This window comes from Neoarius graeffei, chromosome 19 (assembly GCF_027579695.1).
Source record: "Neoarius graeffei isolate fNeoGra1 chromosome 19, fNeoGra1.pri, whole genome shotgun sequence".
NCBI lineage: Eukaryota > Metazoa > Chordata > Actinopteri > Siluriformes > Ariidae > Neoarius > Neoarius graeffei.
Window position 1 is genome coordinate 20,001,751 of NC_083587.1, and position 27,047 is coordinate 20,028,797.

The 27,047-nt window shown below is 42.7% G+C and overlaps 3 protein-coding genes across 4 annotated transcripts in view; all 3 read left to right on the forward strand.

Annotated features, from left to right (window-relative positions):
• Nucleotides 1–1,891: 1,891 nt before the first annotated feature.
• Nucleotides 1,892–7,555, forward strand: tagln3b (transgelin 3b). Its single transcript, XM_060899808.1, has 5 exons — nt 1,892–3,968; nt 5,131–5,380; nt 5,468–5,642; nt 6,045–6,147; nt 6,230–7,555. Exons 2-5 carry the CDS (start codon nt 5,201–5,203, stop codon nt 6,369–6,371), a joined length of 600 nt encoding a protein of 199 aa, XP_060755791.1. The 5' UTR covers nt 1,892–3,968; nt 5,131–5,200; the 3' UTR covers nt 6,372–7,555.
• A 1,353-nt stretch (nt 7,556–8,908) lies between these two features.
• On the forward strand, nt 8,909–10,786 carry c1qtnf9 (C1q and TNF related 9). Its single transcript, XM_060900570.1, has 4 exons — nt 8,909–8,980; nt 9,151–9,394; nt 9,838–9,900; nt 9,995–10,786. Exons 1-4 carry the CDS (start codon nt 8,909–8,911, stop codon nt 10,762–10,764), a joined length of 1,149 nt encoding a protein of 382 aa, XP_060756553.1. The 3' UTR covers nt 10,765–10,786.
• Nucleotides 10,787–15,590: 4,804 nt separating this feature from the next.
• The window catches only part of spata13 (spermatogenesis associated 13), a 50,117-nt gene continuing 38,660 nt past the window's right edge, over nt 15,591–27,047 (forward strand). The window contains exon 1 of one of the 2 annotated variants that reach the window (XM_060899809.1): nt 15,591–16,058. The gene's annotated coding sequence lies outside the window, so the exon portion shown is untranslated. Of the gene's footprint in view, nt 16,059–22,561; nt 23,581–27,047 lie in introns of those variants that run through there. The other variant, XM_060899810.1, reaches the window with a different exon arrangement.

Here is a 27,047-nt window from a genome sequence, read left to right on the forward strand (position 1 = left end):
AAACACAGTAAAAGGTTCAAAATGGGATAGTCAGGGTTTTTTAGCTTCCTAAAAATGATGTCCACAGGATTTTTATGACTCTGAGAAGATCCTTAAGGGTTTCTCAGAAGAAATTTGAGTTCTCCCAGAGGCACAGAACCAAAGGTGCTAAATTTAACCATTTGTTCTTTTTCTAAATTACAACCCTGATTCCAAAAAAAGTTGGGACAAAGTACAAATTGTAAATAAAAACAGAATGCAATGATGTGGAAGTTTTAAAATTCCATATTTTATTCAGAATAGAACATAGATAACATATCAAACGTTTAAAATGAGAACATGTATCATTTAAAGAGAAAAATTAGGTGATTTTAAATTTCATGACAGCAACACATCTCAAAGTTGGGACAAGGCCATGTTTCCCACTGTGAGACATCCCCTTTTCTCTTTACAACAGTCTGTAAACGTCTGGGGACTGAGGAGACAAGTTGCTCAAGTTTAGGGATAGGAATGTTAACCCATTCTTGTCTAATGTAGGATTCTAGTTACTCAACTGTCTTAGGTCTTTTTTGTCGTATCTTCCGTTTTATGATGCACCAAATGTTTTCTATGGGTGAAAGATCTGGACTGCAGGCTGGCCAGTTCAGTACCCGGACCCTTCTTCTACACAGCCATGATGCTGTAATTGATGCAGTATGTGGTTTGGCATTGTCATGTTGGAAAATGCAAGGTCTTCCCTGAAAGAGACGTCGTCTGGATGGGAGCATATGTTGCTCTAGAACCTGGATATACCTTTCAGCATTGATGGTGTCTTTCCAGATGTGTAAGCTGCCCATGCCACACGCACTAATGCAACCCCATACCATCAGAGATGCAGGCTTCTGAACTGAGCGCTGATGATAATTTGGGTCGTCCTTCTCCTCTTTAGTCCGAATGACACGGTGTCCCTGATTTCCATAAAGAACTTCAAATTTTGATTCGTCTGACCACAGAACAGTTTTCCACTTTGCCACAGTCCATTTTAAATGAGCCTTGGCCCAGAGAAGACGTCTGCGCTTCTGGATCATGTTTAGATACGGCTTCTTCTTTGAACTATAGAGTTTTAGCTGGCAACGGCGGATGGCACGGTGAATTGTGTTCACAGATAATGTTCTCTGGAAATATTCCTGAGCCCATTTTGTGATTTCCAATACAGAAGCATGCCTGTATGTGATGCAGTGCCGTCTAAGGGCCCGAAGATCATGGGCACCCAGTATGGTTTTCCGGCCTTGACCCTTACGCACAGAGACTCTTCCAGATTCTCTGAATCTTTTGATGATATTATGCACTGTAGATGATGATATGTTCAAACTCTTTGCAATTTTACACTGTCGAACTCCTTTCTGATATTGCTCCACTATTTGTCGGTGCAGAATTAGGGGGATTGGTGATCCTCTTCCCATCTTTACTTCTGAGAGCCGCTGCCACTCCAGGATGCTCTTTTTATACCCAGTCATGTTAATGACCTATTGCCAATTGACCTAATGAGTTGCAATTTGGTCCTCCAGCTGTTCCTTTTTTGTACCTTTAACTTTTCCAGCCTCTTATTGCCCCTGTCCCAACTTTTTTGAGACGTGTTGCTGTCATGAAATTTCAAATGAGCCAATACTTGGCATGAAATTTCAAAATGTCTCACTTTCGACATTTGATATGTTGTCTATGTTCTATTGTGAATACAATATCAGTTTTTGAGATTTGTAAATTATTGCATTCCGTTTTTATTTACAATTTGTCCCAACTTTTTTGGAATTGGGGTTGTATTTTTTTTTTATGAAGGGTGCCAATAATTCTTGAATTTCATATCTGATAAACGTAAGCACACAATTATTTATTTTTAAATAATCTTTTTTTTGTGTGCCCAAATTTTATTTATTACTTTCTATTGTCTTATTTTAACACTATTCTTTCCAGCATCTTTTGCCACAAAAATTGTTTGTTTATAAAATTGAGTGATTTACTGAACTTTTCTTACTAGATACAGAGCTCCAGAACTATGGGTACCCTTCATGAAAATGAATGCAATGGGTTTAGAATAAAAACTTAAACCCGGCACCCAAAAGAAGTTCTTCAGTTTGCGGTTCTTAAGGTTTTATGTAGAACCCTACAAGCGTGCGTTTCAAGTAGAGCCTTTTTAGCAAGCTATGAACCCTTGAGGAAGCTGTTAATCTAAAAGTGAGTAAGATTTAAAAAAAAAAAAAAAAGCACCTGCAATGAGTGCCGTTTTATTTTGAGCTAAAAGATGTAGGGATGCTGTATTTTTTTTTTATTTATTTATTTTTATGGAGGAATTTCATGAAACTTGACAAAAGGCTTTGTTACATGTTGATAATACGCAGATTGTAATTTTGTTCAATTCCGTTGCATTTTACCAGAGTTGTGGCCCTTGATTAGCAGCCTTGTACTTTCACAATTTCATGAAGGTGTGCTCGCCTTCTGACATCAACTCCTCTCTCAATTTTTGGACGAATTTCTCAAAGCTTGGCAAAAGGCCTTGTTATATGACGGTAATACACATATTATGATTTAATTTTGTTTGTGAGAATTTTCCCAGAGTTTTGACCCTTGATTAAATAACCTTTTGACAATTTCACGAGGGTGGACGTTCTTCTGAAATCAAGTCCTCTCACAGTTTGTGGAGGAATTTCACCAAACTTGGCAGAAGGCTTTGTTATATGACAGTTATACGCAGATTGAAATTTCGTTTAATTTGGGCAAATTTTACCAGAGTTATGCGCTTGATTATTAACAAACTTGTACTTTTGGCAATTTTATCATGGTGCGCTTGCTTTCTGAAATCAAATTCCTTCGATTTTTATCATTGCCCACTGGCCGAAAGGGGGTTATGTCGTGGCAATTTCTGTTCATCCCAGGAAGGGTACTCACCTTCTGAAATCAACTCCTCTTACAATTTTTGGAGAATTTCATGAAACTTGAAAGGATTCTTTGTTGTATGTCGGTAATACGCATATTGTAATTTCGTTCAATTCAGTTGCATTTTACCCGAGTGATGGCAGAGTTGCCAGCGGGGAATATTGTGCTCTGAGTGCTCTTGTTTGTAGTTACCCCTACAAGAGACCGTTCTTATTTTAGAACGGGTTCCACGTTCTCTTGAGGAACATGAATGATGGTTTGTTTTGGATCTTTGTACCTTTTTATATGCTTTTATTTTACATATTAATTTGGGGTTGGCCTGCGATGGACTGGCGTCCCAGCTAGATTTAATTCTCCCACCTTGCACATCATGATCCTGGGATAAACTCCGCCGTGTCCTTGACTAGATTACTGAAGATCACAGAGAATGCATGAATGAATTTGGAGCCTCAATCATTTGACCACTTATAGTTTTTTGTTTTTAAAATAATTCCTGTATGAATGAAAGATTGCTAGAGGAAAGATTAAAACACCTTTTTTTTTTTTCCTAAAGGGTGCCATTAATTCTGCAGCCGAGTGCTATAGAGGCAGTGTTGCTGTTTTGGACAGAGGAGCAGATGCTGTCTGTATCAGTAATGTGTGTAATGTGATTGAGAGAGGGCCTGGCTCTGCTGTTGTCTGTTCTAGTGAACTGTAAAGAGGTCTGGATGCCTTTTCTTCCTCATGCACAGGATGCAGACTGAGATACCTGAACATTTTTATTAGAATTTTAATGTTTACATCTTTTGTTTATTATTTATTGCGCATCTGTATAAAATGCATAGTGACCAGTGCCTCGTGCTGGGTGTCAGGGGTGTGTGCGTGTTACGCACATGGCTCAGTACTTTGTCACGTCTGTCATTGGCTAGAAGTGGCTTGAGACCATGTTGTGACGCTGCCTATATAACGGGGCTCGTGCCAGCTGGACGGCGTGTCCGCGCGCGCCCCGCCCAGAGCTGCATGGACACTTCATTTCCACGTCTCCAGAGAGCGTGCGCGGGGCATCAGGATTATAACAGGAGCATCCTTCTCCTCCTCCGGTGAGTCTCTCAAAATATCACTGGGAAAATAAATTTCCATTAAGATTATTATGCATAACAATTCATCTCACTAATATATTTTATTACTGCTTTATGATATAATAAATTCACATTTTTATTCTCTCTCGTATATATTTTTCTTTATTTGTCATGAATAAAATGTCTGTCTGCTATACAAGGAAACACGTTAAGCTATAAAATAAAGGGCATCAATCTGTATCAAGTTTGCTTGACACTATATATTTCCTACATACGGTAGCTGCAGCCAGGGTTGCCAGATTGATAGGATGCTTTTACACCGAAACACAAGCTCCTAGAAAAGTTAAGCATGATATTAATTATATTACATTTACAATCGAGTTTGGGACAACACTTCAGACATAGATCAGAATTACTCAGGGTTACCATTCTTTCTGAGATGTTTAACTGATTTTTTTTTAACATTACTAATCCAACAAACTGCTTTGTTTTCATTTGTAATTATTTTGAGGAATTGCTGTGAAATTTTCAATTTGAAATGTACAATTTAAAACACCATTTGCGAGTGTTATGGTAAGTAAATAAATAAAATGTAGTTCACCCACCAAAGCATGTTTTATGATGCATGTTTCTATGCAAGTTAGTAAAATGCCTGATGGATGTAGTATCTAAAGCCTTTATAATGTTGGAACACGCCCAATCTGGCAACCTGACTGGTTTAAATGAGTGACCACACCCCAGTTGCTGTAAAACTGTCACATCACATCATCTGTCCTATGTATTAATTCATGCAGTCTCATGCAAATTGTATTCATTAGTGATCTTTAAAACAGTTTTTGGGATGAATTCATGTCTTCAAATTGTAGATGATAGGCGTGTGTGTGTGGGGCTTCCTGGGAAACACTTCACTGTGCAATTTTGACATTCTCTACTAGACGTAGCTAACTCTGAACTGCTTTGAATGCATCTGAATCAGAAGTAAAGTTCCATCATGGTGAATTCGAGTGAACCCCAAAGGAGAAAAGGACATTCTAAAGATTTCATTCCAGCTGTGGAACTTTTTGACAACCAATATCTGATTTACAAAGCGACTTGTTTACTTTTATGTCCATTTTGCTGCATCTGTGTTCCTATACTTCACTGTGTGAGAAAACTACTGTGTCTGATTTTTTTTTTTTTCTAGAATTTAGCCACAGAAATATCTGACAGGTTTCCCCTGGCTGCTTTGAGAGTTCTCCAAAAAGCCAGTGATCATGGCAAACAGGGGCCCCAGTTACGGCCTGAGCCGGGAGGTGCAGGAGAAGATTGAACAGAAGTATGATCCTGATCTGGAGGCTCGGCTGGTCGACTGGATCATTGCGCAGTGTGGAGGAAATCTAGAAAGGCCCCAGACAGGAAGGCAGAACTTCCAAAAATGGCTCATGGATGGCACTGTGAGTTCCTGCACCGATTCTGTTCTGTCTGAATCTAGCTTCTGACTTCCAAAGAGTCTAAAGTCTCTGTCGCTTCCTGTGCCGCAGATCCTCTGCAGACTCATTAACAGTCTGTACCCGCGTGGTAAAGAGCCCATTAAGAAGATCCAGGAGACACAGATGGCTTTTAAGCAGATGGAGAAGATCTCGCAGTTCCTCCAAGCGGCTGAGGCGTACGGAGTCATCACCACAGACATCTTTCAGACTGTAGATTTATGGGAAGGTACAGTGATGGATGGGGTTATGGCGACTCTATTACTTATTTGGCAACTGCAGTAAGGATTTTTTTATTTTTTTTTAAAGAAAGCGTTTCTTAAAGGTTTTTTGGATAGATCAGGGTTTTATTGTTCTTTTTGGAGCCCTCTGTAACAAGGAAACCTGCTCTAGAGTTTTACACCTTTCAATGATGACATGAGTCATGAGAGAACTGCAGTTTGTTAAGGGATCTTTGGGTTTGGTGGCTCAAACGGGTTCTTATTGGAACCCTCTCTAACAGGGAAACCATTTGTTGTAGATCTCTACCTTTTCAGGATTAAAAAACGATTTTGAAGGGTAAAATAAAAACCTATTTCAACAGGAGTATACAGTATGTGACGACCATGTGTGTTGGCTCTCTTGCCTACAGGAAAGGACATGGCCGCCGTCCAGAGAACTCTAATGGCTCTGGGCAGTGTGGCACTCACCAAGGATGATGGACATTACCGTGGCAACCGGGACTGGTTCCATAGGTGAGTGAGAGCTTTCCAGAACCCTGGTGTTCCACTGTGTGTGATTGAACATTGATCTCGCTTGAACCCGTTTCATCCCCAGGAAGTCTCAGTCTAACCGGAGGGAGTTTTCAGAAGAGCAGCTGCGCCAGGGCCAGAACTTGATCAGCCTGCAGATGGGCAGCAACCGTGGGGCGTCCCAGGCTGGTATGACAGGCTACGGCATGCACCGCCAGATCATGTAACCCAGCCTGGAAATGACCTACAACCTGCATCAGACACCCAGAAGACCTTAATCCATGCAGAGGACCAACATCGGATTCAGTCATCAGTTTCGTTAATGCTTTTGGTTGTCGAACGATGAAGTAGAGCACTTTTAATATCAGTGTCCTTTTAAAATGTCTTGAAATTCCATGTATGATATTAATTAATAACTTATTAGCATGACTACTATGTCTTTTTATTTTTCTTTACTATAATATGTTTGTCAGTATCATAACCACAAAAACATTTTTAACATAAATACCTAGATCTGTATGACGTCCATTAATATAGTCAAGTCAAAACAGCTGCTCTCATCTCTGTAAACATTTAAACTATATCTAAAAACACATACTAATAATATGGCATCAATCATTTTGGCATACACTCACCGGCCAATTTAATAGGAACTTGTTCTTGATTCTGATTGCATGCTGAGATGCTTTTCTGCTCACCACGGTTGTAAAGAGTGATTATATAAATTGCTACGAGTTCCCTCCTGGCAGCTTGAACCAATCTGTCCGTTTTCCCCTGACCTCTCTAATCAACAAGGCGTTCGTTTCCACCACAGAACTGTCTGATGTTTGAAGTGAACATTAACTGAAGCTCTTGATTTGTATCTGTATGATTTGATGTATTGTGCTGCTGTCAAAGGGTTGGCTGATTTAGAGAACCGTATAAAACAGCAGGTGGATGGAGGGGTATTCCTGATAAAGTGACCGGTGAGTGTACATTGTACGATATTATTATGCGGTTTTGGATGCAACCTCTGTGTTAAAAGTTGCACAATGATTTTTTTTTTTTAATCTACGCACAAACATTGCTGTCAGCCTTGTACCACATCTGAATGCAGATCTGTATTCGTTTCTTTAGTTAAGTGCCAAAACTCCACAAAAGGAAAAAAAAAGTGTCTTTCCCTTTGTGTTATGTTTAAGGTTGATATTATGTGTCACTGTTTTTTGCTGGTGTTTGGTGAAGATGTTTAATAAATCGATATTATATTAATGGACTATTGTTTATTAACTCTTGAACAATACACGGTGGTGTAGTGGTTAGCATGGTTGCCTCACAGCAAGAAGGTTCCGGGTTCGAACCTAGCGGCTGGCGAGGGCCTTTCTGTGTGGAGTTTGCATGTTCTCCCCGTGTCTGCGTGGGTTTCCTCCAGGTGCTCCGGTTTCCCCCACAGTCCAAAGACATGCAGTTAGGTTGACGTGGGGCGGCCTTGGGCTGAAGTGCCCTTGAGCAAGGTACCTGACCCCTGACTGCTCCCCGGGCGCTATAGTGTGGCTGCCCACTGCTCTGGGTGTGTGTGTTCACTGCTTCAGATGGGTTAAATGCAGAGGATGAATTTTACCATGCTTGAAGTGTGCATGTGACAAATAAAGGTTTCTTTTTTCTTCAATACACAGACTCATCTCTCATCACATTTATCTGTAGCTGCTTTATCCTGTTCTACAGGGTCGCAGACAAGCTGGAGCCTATCCCAGCTGACTACGGGCAAAAGGCAGGGTACACCCTGGACAAGTCGCCAGGTCATCACAGGGCTGACACATAGACACAGACAACCATTCACACTCACATTCACACCTACGCTCAATTTAGAGTCACCAGTTAACCTAACCTGCATGTCTTTGGACTGTGGGGGAAACCGGAGCACCCGAAGGAAACCCACGCAGACACGGGGAGAACATGCAAACTCCGCACAGAAAGGCCCTCGCCGGCCACGGGGCTCGAACCCAGACCTTCTTGCTGTGAGGCGACAGTGCTAACCACTACACCACCATGCCGCCCATCAATACACAGATACTTTAAAAAAAAAAGTACATATTGCTAATTAATGCTCTCAAATGCAACCAGTTTTGAATCTGTGATGGGGAGCCATAGCCTAATGGTTAAAGAAGCAGCATTGGGACCAAAATGTTGTTGATTTAATTCCCTGGACCAGCAGGAATGGCCGCCGTGCCCTTGAGCAAGGCACCCAACCCTCAATTGCTCCCCAGGCTACTCTGGGTATGTTGTACGTTGCTCTGGATAAGAGCGTCTGCTAACTGCCTGTAATGTCAAACATCAGAGTCACTTATGAACTCATGATTCCAAGCACTCTAGATAAATATACTTTTCTTAAGTACAAGGTCACAGGAAAAAAAAAGGAAGAAAGAAACTGTTTATTGATGTGGCATATGGACCGAAAAGGTTAATATTTATTGGAACGGATATTACATTACATGACTGTTATATATGGTGTCACTGTGCTAGTATTCACTGGCATTTACCGTTGAACTAGAAATCAATTAGAAAGGCTACAACATGCATGAATGGATTTAAAGTCTCCGCCCTATTAGCCTAAGCAGGGGATGTATAGCAGTGCTTAAAGGCCTGGCTCTGAGATTCCTAAAACAAGTTTTTCATAGTCACCTTAACGCTATACTTTATTAACAGCCACACCAAATACTTTAGAACAACACAAAGATCAAATCAACCTCAATACTTACATAACATCCTCAACCTGATTAACAATCTAATGACTTTAGAGCAATTAAACCCAATCCATTTCCAGATTAGCCGTGCCAACACCTCAAATAAACATACGCCCGTATGTTACGTTGAAGGTGAATTGTCTCATGATTTCTTAGTTGATCATTATCTAAATCATTGAAATGCAAAGGAAGATGTAGGTGATGTATAACAAATATGGTTTAAATAAGTAACCTGCATGACTGCTACATGACCAGATTCTCACACTGAGAACACTTTCTGGTCAAGACCCAAAAGGACGGCCAAAAATTGGAGCTCTTTATTTTGAACTGGACGTATACGGTTGTGCAGATGATGTCCATTACCAGGGTTTTTTCCCTACTCCTCCTAGTGGTGATGGTCCATGCTGGAGAGCAGGAAATTTCTGGAAAGAGTCCTGGCTGTGTGTGTGGACACCCAGGAATACCAGGCAACCCAGGACACAATGGAATACCCGGGCGTGACGGCCGAGATGGAGCCAAAGGAGATCCAGGTGAGGAGAAATGCACAAATCTTGACAGCTTTTAAATCGTACCATTGTGTCATGTATGAATTGAGATATTGAGTTCAGACAGAGAAGGAAATAAAGTGACAGTGCTGAGCTCAACCTCTTATTATAATATGTAAGTCTAAGTGTTTTATTCCACTTACTGTTAGATTTAATGTCGTAGAATGTCCATGATTTGTTTTCTGTTTACGTGCACATCTGACACACAAATCACTGTGTAAGTTGTCACCGTGGAAACAATACCGAATTACAATGAGTGCATTAATACAGTATAAACATGTGATTTGCAGTTTCACAGCTGCAGTTCGAGAAAATTAATCAACACCTTCTGACCAATCAGATCTGAGAATTCAACAAAGCTGAGTTACAATAAAATAACACAATACACAAGGTTAAAGTTTTGTTTTGCTCTTTTGTTCACTTTAAAGGTGACATTGGGACATGTAGAGCAGCGGGGAAGGATGGACCAAAAGGAGACAAAGGAGAACCTGGTCAAATTTCTCATCTTTGCATTTGATGGAGATACTGATAAGTTTTGGTGTTTCTTTTTTTTAGCATAGGAAAATGTTTTGTTGTCTTTGACAGGTGCACCAGGTGTAGATGGGCTTAAAGGGCGACGTGGAGAGAATGGAGAAAGGGGTCCGCCTGGAAAAATGGGACCCCAAGGCTTCGCAGGACCGCTTGGTCTTAAAGGGGTAAAGGGAGAGATGGGAATGCCAGGGCCAAAGGGTACCAAAGGAGATGTAGGACCTGAGGGACCTGTAGGGCCTCAGGGAATCCTTGGGCACCAGGGACCGAAAGGCTCTCCAGGTCCTATTGGACCTCTGGGAAGACAAGGCCCTAAGGGTGAACTCGGGCCTCCTGGGCACAAGGGCAGCCTTGGTTACCGTGGTGAAAAGGGGTCAAGAGGTGAGACTGGAGAAAAAGGACCTAAAGGAGACATGCCTGAGATACCTAAAAGTGCCTTTTCTGTTGGACTGACTGCACAAAGCAAGCTGCCTGCGAGTAACACTCCGATCCGATTTGACAAAATCATCTACAACCATCAGAACCACTACAATTCCGTGAATGGCCGCTTCACCTGTGCCATCACCGGAGCTTATTATTTCACATACCACATCACAGTGTTCTCTCGAAATGTCCGAGTGGCACTAATGAAGAACGGCCAAAGCATCATCCACACCATGGACAACTACCAGAACAGTGAAGACCAGGCAGCTGGGGGCACTGTGCTTCACCTGGAGGTCGGGGACAAGGTGTGGCTCCAGGTGTCTGGAGGTCAGCTCTTTAATGGGCTGTATGCAGACGATGATGACGACACAACTTTTTCTGGGTTCCTTCTCTTCGCTGAATGACAAACCAGATATCTGGAGATTTAGATTTACTCACCAAAATAAAAGAAGCTGACTTTAAAAGCCATCCTTTATTTTCCTTTCGTCATCCTGGTTGTTCATTGTTCCTGAGGCAAATGGGTTTATTTTAAATCTAATATACAAAAATGTATTTTTTTTTTAATTTGGAAAACACCAAAATAAACATAATGATTGTACTTTATATTCAGTGCTTGTTTTTTGTGTGCTTTTTAATTTTATCTACATTTTTTAATGCTAGAATTACTGCAGTCTTTACATTTATTTATTTTCTTCCATAGGAAACACGTTTTATGGCAAAATTCTGAAATAAACAGGGAAACTCTAATAACAACAACAACGAAATACAGTCTATAAATAAAATAAAACTACACCTAATCAGTAATTTAATACAAATCGTCAGCCAATCACAGTGCTTTCTTGGCAGAGCTCGCTCCTTTGCTCCGCCTTCTTAATTTATGTTGCCAGATTGGGTTAATAAACTCCTCGATTTTCTACCAGTTTAAACCGGATCCAGACTCTTTTCAGTATAAACTGAATATATTCTTTCATGATTGCAGTACAGAATTATTTTATTAGTACAGCCAAGTACTCAAGTATTATATTCAAAAGGCATATTTATATAGAAATATGAGTGATTTTTTTTTATTATAGATGAACTCATCTCATCTCATCTCATTATCTGTAGCCGCTTTATCCTGTTCTACAGGGTCGCAGGCAAACTGGAGCCTATCCCAGCTGACTACGGGCGAAAGGTGGGGTACACCCTGGACAAGTCGCCAGGTCATCACAGGGCTGACACATAGACACAGACAACCATTCACACTCACATTCACACCTACGGTCAATTTAGAGTCACCAGTTAACCTAACCTGCATGTCTTTGGACTGTGGGGGAAACCGGAGCACCCGGAGGAAACCCACGCGGACACGGGGAGAACATGCAAACTCCACACAGAAAGGCCCTCGCCGGCCACGGGGCTCGAACCCAGAACCTTCTTGCTGTGAGGTGACAGCGCTAACCACTACACCACCATGCCACCCTGATTGAGAGGTTGCATTTGAAAAAGAGTCATGAGTGTAATGAACATAAATAAGATGGATTATGTACTCTATTAACTTTTTCCTATCTACTTTTATTAGATAAACGAAGTACATGTTGTCCAATGTACAAATTACATCCCATTCCAGATTTATTCCCCTTTGCTCTTATAATGAGCTCCACTCTTCTTGAAGGCTTTCAACTAGATTTTAGAGCATGGCTGTGGGGATTTGTGTTCATTCAGCTACAAGAGCATTAGTGAGATCATGTGGTGATGTTGGATAAGGAGGACTGCGGTGCAGTTGGTGTTCCAGTTCAGCCCAAAGGTGTTCAGTCAGGGTTCTCTGCAGGACACTCGAGTTTTTCTACTCCATCCTTTGCACGCCATGTCTTCATCGAGCTCGCTTTGTGCACAGAGGCATCGTCATGCTGGAACAGGATCCAGTGAAGGAAAATTGTAAAGATACGTCATACAGAGGTGTGCTTCCAAATTTGTGGCAATAGTTTCAGGAAGAACCACATGTTGGTGTGATTGTCAGGGGTCTATACATACCCCTTTTCCACCAACAGGGGATGGGTTCTTGAACCGCTTCCTTGCAGGATTCTTGGAACCTTGGCGCCAGCTAGTGACCTGGCCAATGCATGTTTTCACCAGTTTTCAGTGGACCTGTTGTAATCAAGGATGCGTCATGAACGAAGAGTGTTGCACAATTCACAATCGGAGGAAACAGTAGTACCAAAATGGTAGTGTGCATTGATTTCCTGCGATCTTTTGTTATGTTATTGCAGGTATTTGTTTTTGGTCCATTTTTTCTGAAGATGTTTCCTTTACTGTTGTGTTTGCCATTGCTGCGCTCTGCTTCCTTTCCAGTGCCCACTGATATCATCACAGTTCATGTTGGAAAAAACAGCTATATTTTGGTTTCAGCTGGGAGCAAACTTTTCGGGTTCTGAACTGATTCATTTTTGGTCAAAATGCTCCGAATGCTTCAAAATTTGGTGCATGAACCAGAACAGAACCTGTTCCTTGTCGGTCGAAAATGGGTCATAGACACGGGCGATTGCTCTAAGACAACGAGGGAGGCTCAGCCTCCTCTAAAAATGACGAACATTGTGTAGGATGAATTGCGCTAGGCTTATGTTATAGCCGACCTTATAACATTGCTATTTCAGATCCAGAATCATAGAAATATATGTGCTCAACCCAACTACAGTGCGAAATCATTCCGTTATAACTTTCCCCAGTTCACCTAATGTGTGCGTGAGTTTTTCCCCCTCGTGACAGCGCGATGCAGCCCAGCCTCAGTGGACTTCAATGGCATTTGGGAGCTATGTGCTTTTCAATATCAAAATGCAAGACGGTTATTGGACAAATACTGCGAAAACGCCCGCCCACCGGACTCCCAGCCTCACAGTGGGAGGGACATGGCAAAGCTTTCCGCGAGGAGACTGGTGATTGGTGAAAGCGGCCGGATATTTTCTTTGATTGACAGCTCGTTTCAAATATAGACAGGCAGCGGTGAATTTCAGTTCAGTCCCATGCGAATTCGCAAGTGCTGTGGTGTATTGTAAGAGATCAGCTTACATTTCGATTTCATTCATTACATACGGTTTCTACCAGCTTTTTTAGTTTGTATATATTTTCATTGTAAATAAAGTGTAAATATAGTGTTGTCAAGTTTGCTATCTTAGTTCCAGAAATTTCGTTTATTTGAGTGACTGAACTTGAACTTGAGGGGGCTAGTCAGCTAGCAAGAAAGCTGCGCACGGATGCCAAGTATTGCTGATTTAATTTTGCTGAAGCCATTTGCCAGTCTTCCTTTCGAGGAAAAAATTAAAATTAAAGAGCAGGGTAGACCAACGCCTCAAATTGACTTGGTGAAAAAGGTAGGGAATAATACTCGTTCCTTTCAGCTCTCCTGGTACGAGAAAGTGAATTGGCTAACAGCAAGTGACCCACATCAACAACAGTAAATAGGCTACTTTAGTAATATGTCATGGATGGACCAAAAATATAGAATCTATTTAAAATGTTTATGCTGAGTATATTATATTGGAATATATATTTTTCTGGATATGAATTAAAAACAGCTACAATTTGGAAAACATTTTTAAACAAAAACACAGCCGAGAACATTTCACACTACAGACCTGGATTAAAAGTGAAGGGTTATCAAAATTGTCAATAAAACATTTCTCAGTCAAAATAAGTAAAATATAGGGAAAGTGTCATTGAATGAAATGTGTGGCACCCAGCTCTATGTTTGGCTCCCCAAGGTCAGTGCTTGTGCCTATTCCAGAACACTCTGCTGTTACTGCTGAGGTTCCTGACAAAGAGCTGCTTTCAATAATGATCAGTTTTTAAACAACATGCCACAATTTTAAAATATAAAATGTTAAAATATACCCCCCACCATCATGTATATTGGACAGTAGGCTAATGGGCCAAAAGAACCTGTTATTTCACAGTTTGTGACCCTGCCAACAATCAGCCAGATCAGAGACAAGAGTATGAGCAAAATTGATGTGTTTTTTCTTTTTTTTTTTTAAATCTGGAAATATCGTAACCGACCAGTCTTCCCTGTTTGAAAGACTACCAGCCGCCACTGGTCATAGAGTACTCTTAGAGTATTTTTCTTAGTACAAACTTTCTTATATGACTTCTATATTATCAAGTCATGTCCAGGGTGTACCCCGCCTTTCGCCCATAGTCAGCTGGGATAGGCTCCAGCTTGCCTGCAACCCTGTAGAAGGATAAAGCGGCTAGAGATAATGAGATGAGATGAGATTATCAAGTCAGCACAAAAACATTTCAGATTTCCAAACATTATTTTTCCAGCACAAAATTAAATGTTACAGAAAAATGATTGCTTGTCAGTAAAGACACCAGCATAGCATATTACGTAAGATATACTTTGCAGATTTAAAAATAAATAAATAAATAGATGAGCCTGCTGGGTTTTGCTGCAAAAATAAGAAGCAAGTGTGACAGTCAAAATATCCAGGAGAATTGTGGCTGGATCTTTTGCACATTACTGTTTTTATAAGCATATTTTTTTGTATGTGAGAGAGAGAGAGAGAGAGAGAGAGAGAGAGAGACTTAATTCCTTCTGTATTAATTATTTATTCAGTTTGTGAAGCTGTAGGCATTATAAGTCTTTGAAAATGTTACAACTTGTGGCGGCGGCACGGTGGTGTAGTGGTTAGCGCTGTCGCCTCACAGCAAGAAGGTCCGGGTTCGAGCCCCGTGGCCGGCGAGGGCCTTTCTGTGCGGAGTTTGCATGTTCTCCCCGTGTCCGCGTGGGTTTCCTCCGGGTGCTCCGGTTTCCCCCACAGTCCAAAGACATGCAGGTTAGGTTAACTGGTGACTCTAAATTGACCGTAGGTGTGAATGTGAGTGTGAATGGTTGTCTGTGTCTATGTGTCAGCCCTGTGATGACCTGGCGACTTGTCCAGGGTGTACCCCGCCTTTCACCCGTAGTCAGCTGGGATAGGCTCCAGCTCGCCTGCGACCCTGTAGAACAGGATAAAGCGGCTACAGATAATGAGATGAGATGAGTTGAGTGAATGAACAGCACTTACTCCTTCCTCTGTATTATAGCTGCCCACTCTGTGTGTGTGTGTGTGTTTTCACTGCTTCAGATGCAGAGGAGGAGTTTCACTGTTTAGGCCTGTGCTTGAGTGTACGCGTGATAAATAAAGACGGCTTCTTCAAATGGAGGAGTTTAGAAGGCGTTCATAGTGCATTTATACCACTCTGGCAACCCGCCCTCTGCCTTTTCAGTGCAACAAGTGCGGCGCTGCTGCTGGCTGTGTGTGCGCGCGCTCAGCTTGTGTCCGCGGGGCCGAGCGCTCGCAGCTGCCGGGTTTCCTCATGAAATAATAATAATAATAATAATAATAGCAGCCCAGTTCAGTCATTTGTAGATGGAACAGTGTTTTCTGTTAGTGGTTTGAATGTGTGGAGTGATTGCGGCTGTCGGAGGGTCGCGGTGTGGAGTTGAGCTGAGCGGAGAAACTCCTGCAGCGACACGGACTCGGCTCGGCTCGGCTTGTTTGTTTGTTTTTCCAGGGAGCAGAGCATTGAGGTTAATCTCCGTGTGAGCGGGTTTCGCTCTGTCCCCGGCGGGTAAAGCTGGTGATGAGGACGCGGCGGACTCCGGACTCTGTGAGGGGCGGAGCTTAATGGCTGCGGCTCTCACCCGCCGCGCGCGCGCGCTCACTCCCGCATCAGGAAGGTAACGCTGGGGCTGCACGCGCTCTCTCTCTCTCTCTCTGTCTCTTTCTCTCTCTCTGTCTGTCTGTCTCTCTTTCTGTCTCTGTGTCTTTCTCTCTGTCTGTCTGTCTCTCTTTCTGTCTCTGTGTGTCTTTCTCTCTGTCTGTCTGTCTCTCTTTCTGTCTCTGTGTGTCTTTCTCTCTGTCTGTCTTTCTGTCTCTGTCTGTCTGTCTCTCTTTCTGTCTCTGTCTGTCTGTCTCTCTGTCTCTCTGTCTCTTTCTCTCTCTGTCTGTCTCTCTTTCTGTCTCTGTGTGTCTTTCTCTCTCTGTCTGTCTGTCTGTCTCTCTTTCTGTCTCTGTGTGTCTTTCTCTGTCTGTCTGTCTGTCTGTCTCTCTTTCTCTCTCTGTGTGTCTTTCTCTCTCTGTCTCTTTTTCTCTCTGTCTGTCTCTCTGTCTCTGTGTATCTTTCTCTGTCTGTCTCTTTCTCTCTGTCTGTCTCTCTCTCTTTCTGTCTCTCGCTCTCTGTGTCTCTCTCTCTGTCTCTTTCTCCCTGTCTGTCTCTGTCTCGCTCTCTGTGTGTCTCTCTTTCTCTGTCTGTCTGTCTCTCGCTCTCTGTGTCTCTCTCCCTGTCTCTCTCTTTCTCCCTTTCTCTCTGTCTCTGTCTCTCTCTTTCTCCCTTTCTCTCTGTGTCTCTCTCTGTGTCTCTCTCTGTCTCTTTCTCTCTCTCTCTCTCTCTCTTACGTTGTTTTTGTTTTTTTGTTTTTGTTTGTTTTACTTTACTTTAGAGGAAGCAGTTATAAATTCTCAAAGCTTCAGTTTTGTTGGTTGTTAAGGTGTCTTTTACTTTGTTTTTTTGTTTTTGTTTGTTTGTTTTACTTTACTTTAGAGGAAGCGGTTATAAATTCTCAAAGCTTCAGTTTTGCTGGTGGTTAAGGTGTTGCCTGGGAAGCAGAGGAAGAGGAGGATCTGCTCCGCTCTGCTCTGTATTGTGTGCCCTGCTGCCCCCAAAGCCCCAACGGTTGTCATAGTCACGGGTTACTATGGCGATTGCTCATGGTTAATGGGCTGTAACTGTGTTTGTAGTGACTGACTGTTACTGTAGTCACTGATTTTTATTATGTAGTTTTTGTTATGTAGTTGTAGTGACTGTTACTGTGATTGTTTTATCGCGTGCTGGTGTAGGAATTGTTAGGTTTTTTTTGGTACTGTGATGGATTACTGTAGTGATTGTGATTGGTGTTGTGTAGCGATAGGCGTTATGGTTAGGGTGATTGGTGTTGTATAGTGATGGGTATTATGGTTAGGGTGATTGGTGTGTATTGATGGGCGTTATGGTTAGGGTGATTGGTATCGTGTAGTGATGGGCGTTATGGTTAGGGTGATTGGTGTCGTGTAGTGATGGGGCGTTATGGTTAGGGTGATTGGTGTCGTGTAGTGATGGGGCGTTATGGTTAGGGTGATTGGTGTCGTGTAGTGATGGGGCGTTATGGTTAGGGTGATTGGTGTCGTGTAGTGATGGGGCGTTATGGTTAGGGTGATTGGTGTCGTGTAGTGATGGGCGTTATGGTTAGGATGATTGGTGTCGTGTAGTGATGGGGCGTTATGGTTAGGATGATTGGTGTCGTGTAGTGATGGGGCGTTATGGTTAGGGTGATTGGTGTCGTGTAGTGATGGGCATTATGGTTAGGGTGATTGGTGTGTAGTGATGGCGTTATGGTTAGGGTGATTGGTGTCGTGTAGTGATGGGGTGTTATGGTTAGGGTGATTGGTGTCGTGTAGTGATGGGCGTTATGGTTAGGGTGATTGGTGTGTAGTGATGGGCGTTATGGTTAGGGTGATTGGTGTCGTGTAGTGATGGGCGTTATGGTTAGGGTGATTGGTGTGTAGTGATGGGGCGTTATGGTTAGGGTGATTGGTGTCGTGTAGTGATGGGGCGTTATGGTTAGGGTGATTGGTGTCGTGTAGTGATGGGGCGTTATGGTTAGGGTGATTGGTGTCGTGTAGTGATGGGCGTTAGGGTGATTGGTGTCATGTAGTGATGGGCGTTATGGTTAGGGTGATTGGTGTGTAGTGATGGGCGTTATGGTTAGGGTGATTGGTGTCGTGTAGTGATGGGCGTTATGGTTAGGGTGATTGGTGTCGTGTAGTGATGGGCGTTAGGGTGATTGGTGTCGTGTAGTGATGGGCGTTATGGTTAGGGTGATTGGTGTGTAGTGATGGGCGTTATGGTTAGGGTGATTGGTGTTGTATAGTGATGGGCGTTATGGTTAGGGTGATTGGTGTCGTGTAGTGATGGGCGTTAGGGTGATTGGTGTCGTGTAGTGATGGGCGTTATGGTTAGGGTGATTGGTGTGTAGCGATAGGCGTTATGGTTAGGGTGATTGGTGTTGTATAGTGATGGGCGTTATGGTTAGGGTGATTGGTGTCGTGTAGTGATGGGCGTTATGGTTAGGATGATTGGTGTCATGTAGTGATGGGCGTTATGGTTAGGGTGATTGGTGTCATGTAGTGATGGGGCGTTATGGTTAGGGTGATTGGTGTCGTGTAGTGATGGGCGTTAGGGTGATTGGTGTCGTGTAGCGATGGGGCGTTATGGTTAGGGTGATTGGTGTTGTGTAGCGATAGGCGTTATGGTTAGGGTGATTGGTGTTGTATAGTGATGGGCGTTATGGTTAGGGTGATTGGTGTCGTGTAGTGATGGGCGTTATGGTTAGGGTGATTGGTGTCGTGTAGTGATGGGCGTTAGGGTGATTGGTGTCGTGTAGTGATGGGCGTTATGGTTAGGGTGATTGGTGTCGTGTAGTGATGGGGCGTTATGGTTAGGGTGATTGGTGTTGTGTAGTGATGGGGCGTTATGGTTAGGGTGATTGGTGTGTAGTGATGGGCGTTATGGTTAGGGTGATTGGTGTCGTGTAGTGATGGGCGTTATGGTTAGGGTGATTGGTGTCGTGTAGTGATGGGGCGTTATGGTTAGGGTGATTGGTGTCGTGTAGTGATGGGCGTTAGGGTGATTGGTGTCGTGTAGCGATGGGGCGTTATGGTTAGGGTGATTGGTGTTGTGTAGCGATAGGCGTTATGGTTAGGGTGATTGGTGTTGTATAGTGATGGGCGTTATGGTTAGGGTGATTGGTGTCGTGTAGTGATGGGCGTTATGGTTAGGGTGATTGGTGTCATGTAGTGATGGGCGTTATGGTTAGGGTGATTGGTGTCGTGTAGTGATGGGGCGTTATGGTTAGGGTGATTGGTGTCATGTAGTGATGGGCGTTAGGGTGATTGGTGTCGTGTAGCGATGGGGCGTTATGGTTAGGGTGATTGGTGTTGTGTAGCGATAGGCGTTATGGTTAGGGTGATTGGTGTTGTATAGTGATGGGCGTTATGGTTAGGGTGATTGGTGTCGTATAGTGATGGGCGTTATGGTTAGGGTGATTGGTGTCGTGTAGTGATGGGGGTTATGGTTAGGGTGATTGGTGTCGTGTAGTGATGGGGCGTTATGGTTAGGGTGATTGGTGTCGTGTAGTGATGGGGCGTTATGGTTAGGGTGATTGGTGTCGTGTAGTGATGGGCGTTAGGGTGATTGGTGTCGTGTAGCGATGGGGCGTTATGGTTAGGGTGATTGGTGTTGTGTAGCGATAGGCGTTATGGTTAGGGTGATTGGTGTTGTATAGTGATGGGTGTTATGGTTAGGGTGATTGGTGTGTAGCGATAGGAGTTATGGTTAGGGTGATTGGTGTCGTGTAGTGATGGGCGTTATGGTTAGGGTGATTGGTGTGTAGTGATGGGCGTTATGGTTAGGGTGATTGGTGTCGTGTAGTGATGGGGCGTTATGGTTAGGGTGATTGGTGTCGTGTAGTGATGGGGCGTTATGGTTAGGGTGATTGGTGTCGTGTAGTGATGGGGCGTTATGGTTAGGGTGATTGGTGTCGTGTAGTGATGGGGCGTTATGGTTAGGGTGATTGGTGTCGTGTAGTGATGGGGCGTTATGGTTAGGGTGATTGGTGTCGTGTAGTGATGGGGCGTTATGGTTAGGGTGATTGGTGTCGTGTAGTGATGGGGCGTTAGGGTGATTGGTGTCGTGTAGTGATGGGCGTTAGGGTGATTGGTGTCGTGTAGTGATGGGCGTTATGGTTAGGGTGATTGTTGTCGTGTAGTGATGGGGCGTTATGGTTAGGGTGATTGGTGTCGTGTAGTGATGGGGCGTTATGGTTAGGGTGATTTTTATTCGTATGGGGGTGATGTAGAAAACTGATTAGAGCACTGTAATGATGGCAGAATTTGTTGTGTTCTGATTCTAGGTAATTAGGATTTAATATTGAGGTCATTAATGGATATGGCTTTTAATTTGTAGTGCTGTTAAATAGAGTTGATGATGATAATGGGATATTTAAATATGTGGTTCTACTGGTAGGCACTTATTGTGTAATGGGGGTTGTTCTAGGAATCTGGGATTCAGGGTTGTGTCGTAGTGACTTGTTTTATAATAATGGGTTTCCTTGGCAATATTATTGGCTGTCTGTTCATTACTGTCTTTTATTCAGTGGTTGTGAGTTGTAGTAATGATTGGTTGTTACTGAGGCAGTGATGAGTTGGAGTGGTTGGTTGCTGCACTGATTAAGATGTGGGTGCATGTTGTGCTTCTGGTGATGAAGTGTGTTGGTGATTATTGTTGTAATTGTAGTTACTTTAGTGTTGTTGTAGTTTGCGTGAAGACTCAGGAACTTTTTTTTCTTTGCTTTTCAAGACAACTGGGGTAAACATTTCATAACCTCAGATATTAGCCTCAGGCCTTCCTGTATTGTGTAAGACATTTATTGTATGTCTGGAAGATTTTTTTCACACCTGCATCATTCAGAATGATGAAATGTAGGCGACATGTGACTCGACTTTGGACTTTTATAATGTTCATCTGGAATGAAGGGAGAGTGAAGCACTCCATGACATGTCATCATAGTTAAGTTAGAAAGGACAACCGTGTGAAAAAAAAACCCTTTAGAATTCATATTAAGAAGTGTAAGGATTCTAAACAGAGTTGTTAAATTAAACCATGGCTCTCGCTGAAGGACTTTTATGACTCTAAACAGTCGGTCCGCGTGACAGCCATTAACACAACAGCTTCAGCACTGGAATGCCCTCCTTCATACTTTAGGCCAAGGGGGTGCTTTATTCAAACATGCACACGATGCAGAATCTAATTTCAACTACTTGCCTCCTTATTCCAGACAGCCATAAGTAAAAAAGCTTTCACTCCCATTTGCTACTGAACCTCCTTTGTTACCGCACACAACCACATTCCTAAAGTTCTGCAGGCTTTTTTTGTTGTTACTGTTGACTGAAAGTATCCATACTGGTTTGTATATTAATTCATTTTCCATATTCTGCTGTGCTGTTAAAGTGCTTTAAAAATAATTTTTTATTGAGTTTATGCAAAAACGAGATATTTCTAGAATTATATATATATATATATATATATATATATATATATATATATATATATATATATACACACACACACACACTCACCGGCCACTTTATTAGGAACACCCGTACACCTGTTTTATGCAGTCATCTAATCAGCCGATCCCTCGACAGCAGCACGATGCATCAAATCACGCAGATACAAATCAAGAGCTTCAGTTAATGTTCAGACATCAGAACGGGAAAAATTGTGATCTCAAAGTGTGACTTTCACTGTGGCACGGATGTTGGTTTGAGCCAGATGGACTGGTTTGAGTATTTCAGAAACTGCTGCTAATCTCCTGTGGTTTTCACACACAACAGTCTCTAGAGTTTACACAGAATGGTGCGAAAAACAAAAAAAACCACATAGTGTGAACGACAGTTCTGTGGGTGGAAACAAACACCTTGTTGATAAGAGAGGTGAGAGGAAAATAGCCAGATTGGTTCAAGCTGCCAGGAAGGAACTCATAGCAATTTATACAGTATAATCACTCTTTACATCCGTGGTGAGCAGAAAAGCATCTCGGCATGCAACGGCAGGAGAATACATTGGGTTCCACTCCTGCAGCCAAGGACAGGGATCTTAGAATCAAGAACAAGTTCAGATTAAAATGGCCGGTGTGTGTGTATAAACAAATTTTTTTATATAATTTATATAACGGCACACTTTATTCAACTCAATCTTATTTTCAATCCATTCCATTCATATACAAAATTAAAGCCAATGTTAAACGTGTTATGCCGCTTTTCCACTACCAACGCGGCTGAGTTGGGCTGAGCCGTGCCGTGCTGAGTTGGGCTGAGTCGAGCTGAGCGGGGCTGTTGGAGTTGCATTTCGACTACAATCGCGCTGAACCGTGCTGGCTGGAAGTGGGTGGACACATTGGGTGGAGTTAGCGAAAGTGGGTGGACGTCACGTGATGTCGTTAGGCGGCGCAAACAGTGACATCAGTGATCTTTTAAGCGGTAGTCTCACGACCCGGAGAGTAAACAATAAACATGGAGGACATGGAGTCGTTAGTGTTGCTGGTCTTGGTGCTGTGGCTTGTTGTCACCGACAACGCCAACAGATACTGGCAAGAGCGTATAGATGAGGCGAGGCGCATAAGGCTTCATAATTCTCGTAATTCGTAATTCTCCTTCTTCCGGGTTTACGGTGTTTACAGATCCCAGCGTGCTCGCGGGGCATGTGTGGGCGTGTGAGGACACTCCTCCTCACCAATCAGTGCACAGGGGAGTGTCTCCTCACGCCCCTAGCCTCACTCAGCTCGGTTTGGCTCGCTTCAGCCCCACTCCAAAACCGTGCGAGTTTTGGGGGCTGAGCAGGGCTGAAGCGAGCTGAGTCGTGCTGTCCTTAGATAGTCGAAACGCGAGCCGTGTCGGGCTGAAGTAAGCTGAAAAAGGGTAGTGGAAAAGGGCCATTAGTAAAGTATAGCTTGTGCAAGTGTCTGGATCTGTACTGTTGAAGAAGAATGAATTCTGCTCTTCCATAAGATGTTCCCTCAGATGTTGTTTTGATCAGGCTGTCTAACACAGCGCTCCTTAGGTGTTCAATTAAGTTAGGATCTGGTGACTATGAAGGTCATTGCATACGATTTCATTATCAATGCTGGCAAACTGCTGTAGTTTAAGAGGAATAAAATGCTTTGGGATGCGCTCTTACTGGAAAATCATCAACTATGACGCAGTATCAGTAGTACCGCTTTATCCCATCACTTGGTCAGTGATTATTTTCCTGATTATACCAGCAGTTTTTAGAAAAATAAATGCTTGATCCCTTATAAACTTTGTAACCCTAAGCCCATCCACAGACAGGGTAAGTAGTTCAAGAATTAAGACAGCATATAAAAAGCAAACGTTCCATTTGACACGACGTCCTCTCTTTTTCCAGATTTTTAAACAAACTATTAAAATACTTCCCTCCACTCTCTTTGAGTAAATACTCGGTCAGTGAAATTGTTCATTGACGTTTGGTCCCTATCCAGAAGCTGAGAGGAAAGAGGTGAAGGACCCACTATAGTAGTCCATCGTGTGGTAAGCAAATGCCTGAGGAGTTGGTCGTGTTACCAGGCTTCCCACGCCACCAGCAAGGTGTGTTCCTTTCTTACAATTGCTTTCTTTTCACCTGCCAAAAAAAGGAACTGGGTCATAACATGGTATGCAGGGGCTGTCAGCAAACAGGAGTAAATTACAGCCTTTTTCACTGCACGTCTGTGGCCTTTGTGCAATACATCAGAATCTCACCAAGTTCATACTGAGGTATTTCCTTTGTTTGGAAAGTCTATCATGACTCGTCTTATCTTTACACACCCATGGTTGTCTGTACACAGATGTATGGGAATGTACACGTGGTGACCACAGAGCCCATGGTGGTTCAAGGGTTTAGCAGAGCGAGTATGTTTTAACATAAACGTACAGTGACGTGTTCAAATAGCCGGCTAGAAATGAAGACTTTAGGCATGTGCCTTAGTGGTGCCATTCATCACAATTACTTTATTGTTTTAACAAGAGTGTCCGGTTTTTGTCATTATATGATGTTAGTTCAACTCAAGGGCATAATAGTTCACATCTTTTCTGAGTGATGTTGCATGCCAGAGCGACTTGCTCATCTTGGTAGATCGCTAGAACTGGTATGGTGGGTTATTCTTGTGGCCTTCACATAGCTGAATAGCCAAGAATGTCTCACCATTCCTAGTAATTAATAATAGATGCATTAATGGTAAAGTCAACACCTTCATTTTGTAACCCTGGTTGTAATTAGGATTGCAACTGACTTGGAGCACAGCATCTTTAATTTGGTATTTGATGTATGAAAGACGTGTCGTTTTATGACATTGAGATTATACAGTATTGAGGCTGCCTTGCCTTCATCATTTTACAGTGCCTTGCAAAAGTATTCGTACCCCTTGAACTTTTTCACATTTTTCCACCTTACAACCACGAACTTAAAAGTTTTTTTTTAATTGAGATTTTATGTGATAGACCAACACAGAGTAGCACATAATTGTGAAGTGAAACGAAAATGATAAATGGTCTTCAAAATTTTAAACAAATAAAAATCTGAAAAATGTGGTATGCATTAGTATTCAGCCCCCTGTACTCTGATGCCTCTAAATACAATCCAGTGCAATCAGTTGCCTTCAGAAGTCATCTAATTAGTTAAGAGTCCTACTGTGTGTAATTTACTCTCAGCATAAATACACTTGTTCTGTGAAGGCCTCAGTGGTTTGTTAGAGAACACTGAAGAACAAACAGCATCATGAAGACCAAAGAACTCACCAGACAGGTCAGGGATAAAGTTCTGGAGAAGTTTAAAGCAGGGTTAGGTTATAAAAAAATATCCCAAGCTCTGAACATCTCAAGAAGCACTGTTCAATCCATCATTCAAAAATGGAAAAAGTATGGCACAACTGCAAACCTACCAAGACATGGCCGTCCACCTAAACTGACAGAGCGAGCAAGGAGAGCACTGGTCAGAGAAGCAGCCAAGAGGCCCATGATCACTCTGGAGGAGCTGCAGAAACCCACAGCTCAGGTGGGAGAATCTGTGCACAGGACAACTGTAAGTCGTACACTCCACAAATCTGGCCTTTTTGGAAGAGTGGCAAGAAGAAAGCCATTGTTGAAAGACAGGCATAAGAAGCCGTGTAGAGGACACAGCAAACATGTGGAAGAAGGTGCTTTGGTCAGATGAGACCAAAGTTGAACTTTTTGGCCTAAATGCAAAGTGCTGTGTGTGGCGGAAAACTAACACTGCTCATCACCCTGCACACACCATCCCCACTGTGAAACATGGTGGTGGCAGCATCATGCTATGGGGATGCTTTTCTTCAGCAGGGACAGGGAAGCTGGTCAGAGTTGATGGGAAGATGGATGGAGCTAAATACAGGGCAATCCTGGAAGAAAACCTGTTGGAGGCTGCAAAAGACTTGAGACTGGGAAGGAGATTCACCTTCCAGCAAGATAATGACCCTAAACATACAGCCAGAGCTACAATGGAATGGTTTAGATCAAAGAATATTCATGTGTTAGAATGGCCCAGTCAAAGTCCAGACCTAAATCCCATTGAGCATCTGTGGCAAGACTTGAAAATTGCTGTTCACAGACGCTCTCCATCCGATCTGGCTGAGCTTGAGCTATTTTGCAAAGAAGAATGGGCAAAAATTTCAGTGTCTAGATGTGCAAAGCTGGTAGAGACATACCACAAAAGACTCGCAGCTGTAATTGCAGCAAAAGGTGGCTCTACAAAGTATTGACGCAGGGGGGCTAAATACTAATGCACGTCACATTTTTCAGATTTTTATTTGTTTAAAATTTTGAAGACCAGTTATCATTTTTGTTTCACTTCACAATTATGTGCTACTCTGTGTTGGTCTATCACATAAAATCTCAATAAAAAACTTTTAAGTTCGTGGTTGTAAGGTGGAAAAATGTGAAAAAGTTCAAGGGGTATGAATACTTTTGCAAGGCACTGTACATCAGTATATTGTACTAGTGTATGTACACGTTTCCGAATCACAGAAGTGATTATAAATGTTATCCTGTGTCAGGTTATAAAATTAAACCCTTTGAGCAGTAAATCATCAAGGGTTTGGAGTCAGGTAATGGAGTAATATTTATCTATAGCTATAATTTGTAGCCTTTTTTAAGGTTCTGAAATGTTTGTGTGTTTTTGTGTGCATGTATGCATTTGCAGCCCTCCTCGCTGGGAGTTTAATCTGAGCCTGGCTCCAGTTGGTAGCCGGAAGGGGGGGCTCTCTCAGATCTTAATTAACTCCACTCCTGCATTTATCATGGAGAGAGAGGGAGAGAGAGACGCATTAAGTGGTGATATGCTGGAAAGTGCAGCCCATGTTGGCAGATCTAGGAGAGAACTGGGAGTAGTTTTAATTGCTTTCTTGTAAAGTAGAAGTCAAACAAAGGCTAAAATGCCAGTTCCTTTCTCTTACCTCATCATACCAAAGAGCTGCAGGGTATAAACAGCTTGGTTTAAAATTGTTCTCGGGCTGGCAAATTCCGTTTAGGATATACATGAAGAGCCAATTTGGTCTGGGGGAAATAAATGCTGGATAAGACTTGCGCAAACAACGGAGCCTACACGCTCAGCATCAGGCAGTAATTACGCCTTCATCTTGAGGTCATAGCAGGGTTAGATACCCAGGCTAAGAGCGTGTTTGTCTCTCTATTGCACTAATAGGGGACACGACAGGTGGGAAGTAAATCAGATCAGCCTCCTTAGTCGGACCCCTGCCCCCTCCCTCGGATGCTTTGTTCTCGGCATATAAATGTGGAGAAACGAAGCAATTTGTTCAATTAATCAAAATGGATTAGAGCTTTTTTTTTTTATTTTTTTTTTATTGCGTAGTCATGCTCACAGAAACCTTTAATAAAAATGGACTTGGGCACCACCTACCATACCCTTCCATACCCTTAGGCTGGTGCTTTTCTTTCACAAGCATTCCAGAAACGGTGTGGTCTTCAACCACCGATTTGTGATAACACTCTCCTAAGCGTACTCCTTGCCCTCTTAAAGGTGGCTTGTAAAGGTGTGCCATTCG

What these genes read in the sequence shown, in the direction of transcription:
- c1qtnf9 (XM_060900570.1), top strand. Translation starts at nt 8,909, where the DNA reads ATGACTTTAGAGCAATTAAACCCAATCCATTTCCAGATTAGCCGTGCC. An exon ending in CCTCAAATAAACATACGCCC is followed by an intron (nt 8,981 to 9,150) that starts GTATGTTACGTT and finishes TTTCTGGTCAAG; the next exon opens with ACCCAAAAGGACGGCCAAAA. An exon ending in TGGAGCCAAAGGAGATCCAG is followed by an intron (nt 9,395 to 9,837) that starts GTGAGGAGAAAT and finishes TTCACTTTAAAG; the next exon opens with GTGACATTGGGACATGTAGA.
- tagln3b (XM_060899808.1), top strand. Translation starts at nt 5,201, where the DNA reads ATGGCAAACAGGGGCCCCAGTTACGGCCTGAGCCGGGAGGTGCAGGAG. An exon ending in GACTGTAGATTTATGGGAAG is followed by an intron (nt 5,643 to 6,044) that starts GTACAGTGATGG and finishes TCTTGCCTACAG; the next exon opens with GAAAGGACATGGCCGCCGTC. An exon ending in AACCGGGACTGGTTCCATAG is followed by an intron (nt 6,148 to 6,229) that starts GTGAGTGAGAGC and finishes TTTCATCCCCAG; the next exon opens with GAAGTCTCAGTCTAACCGGA.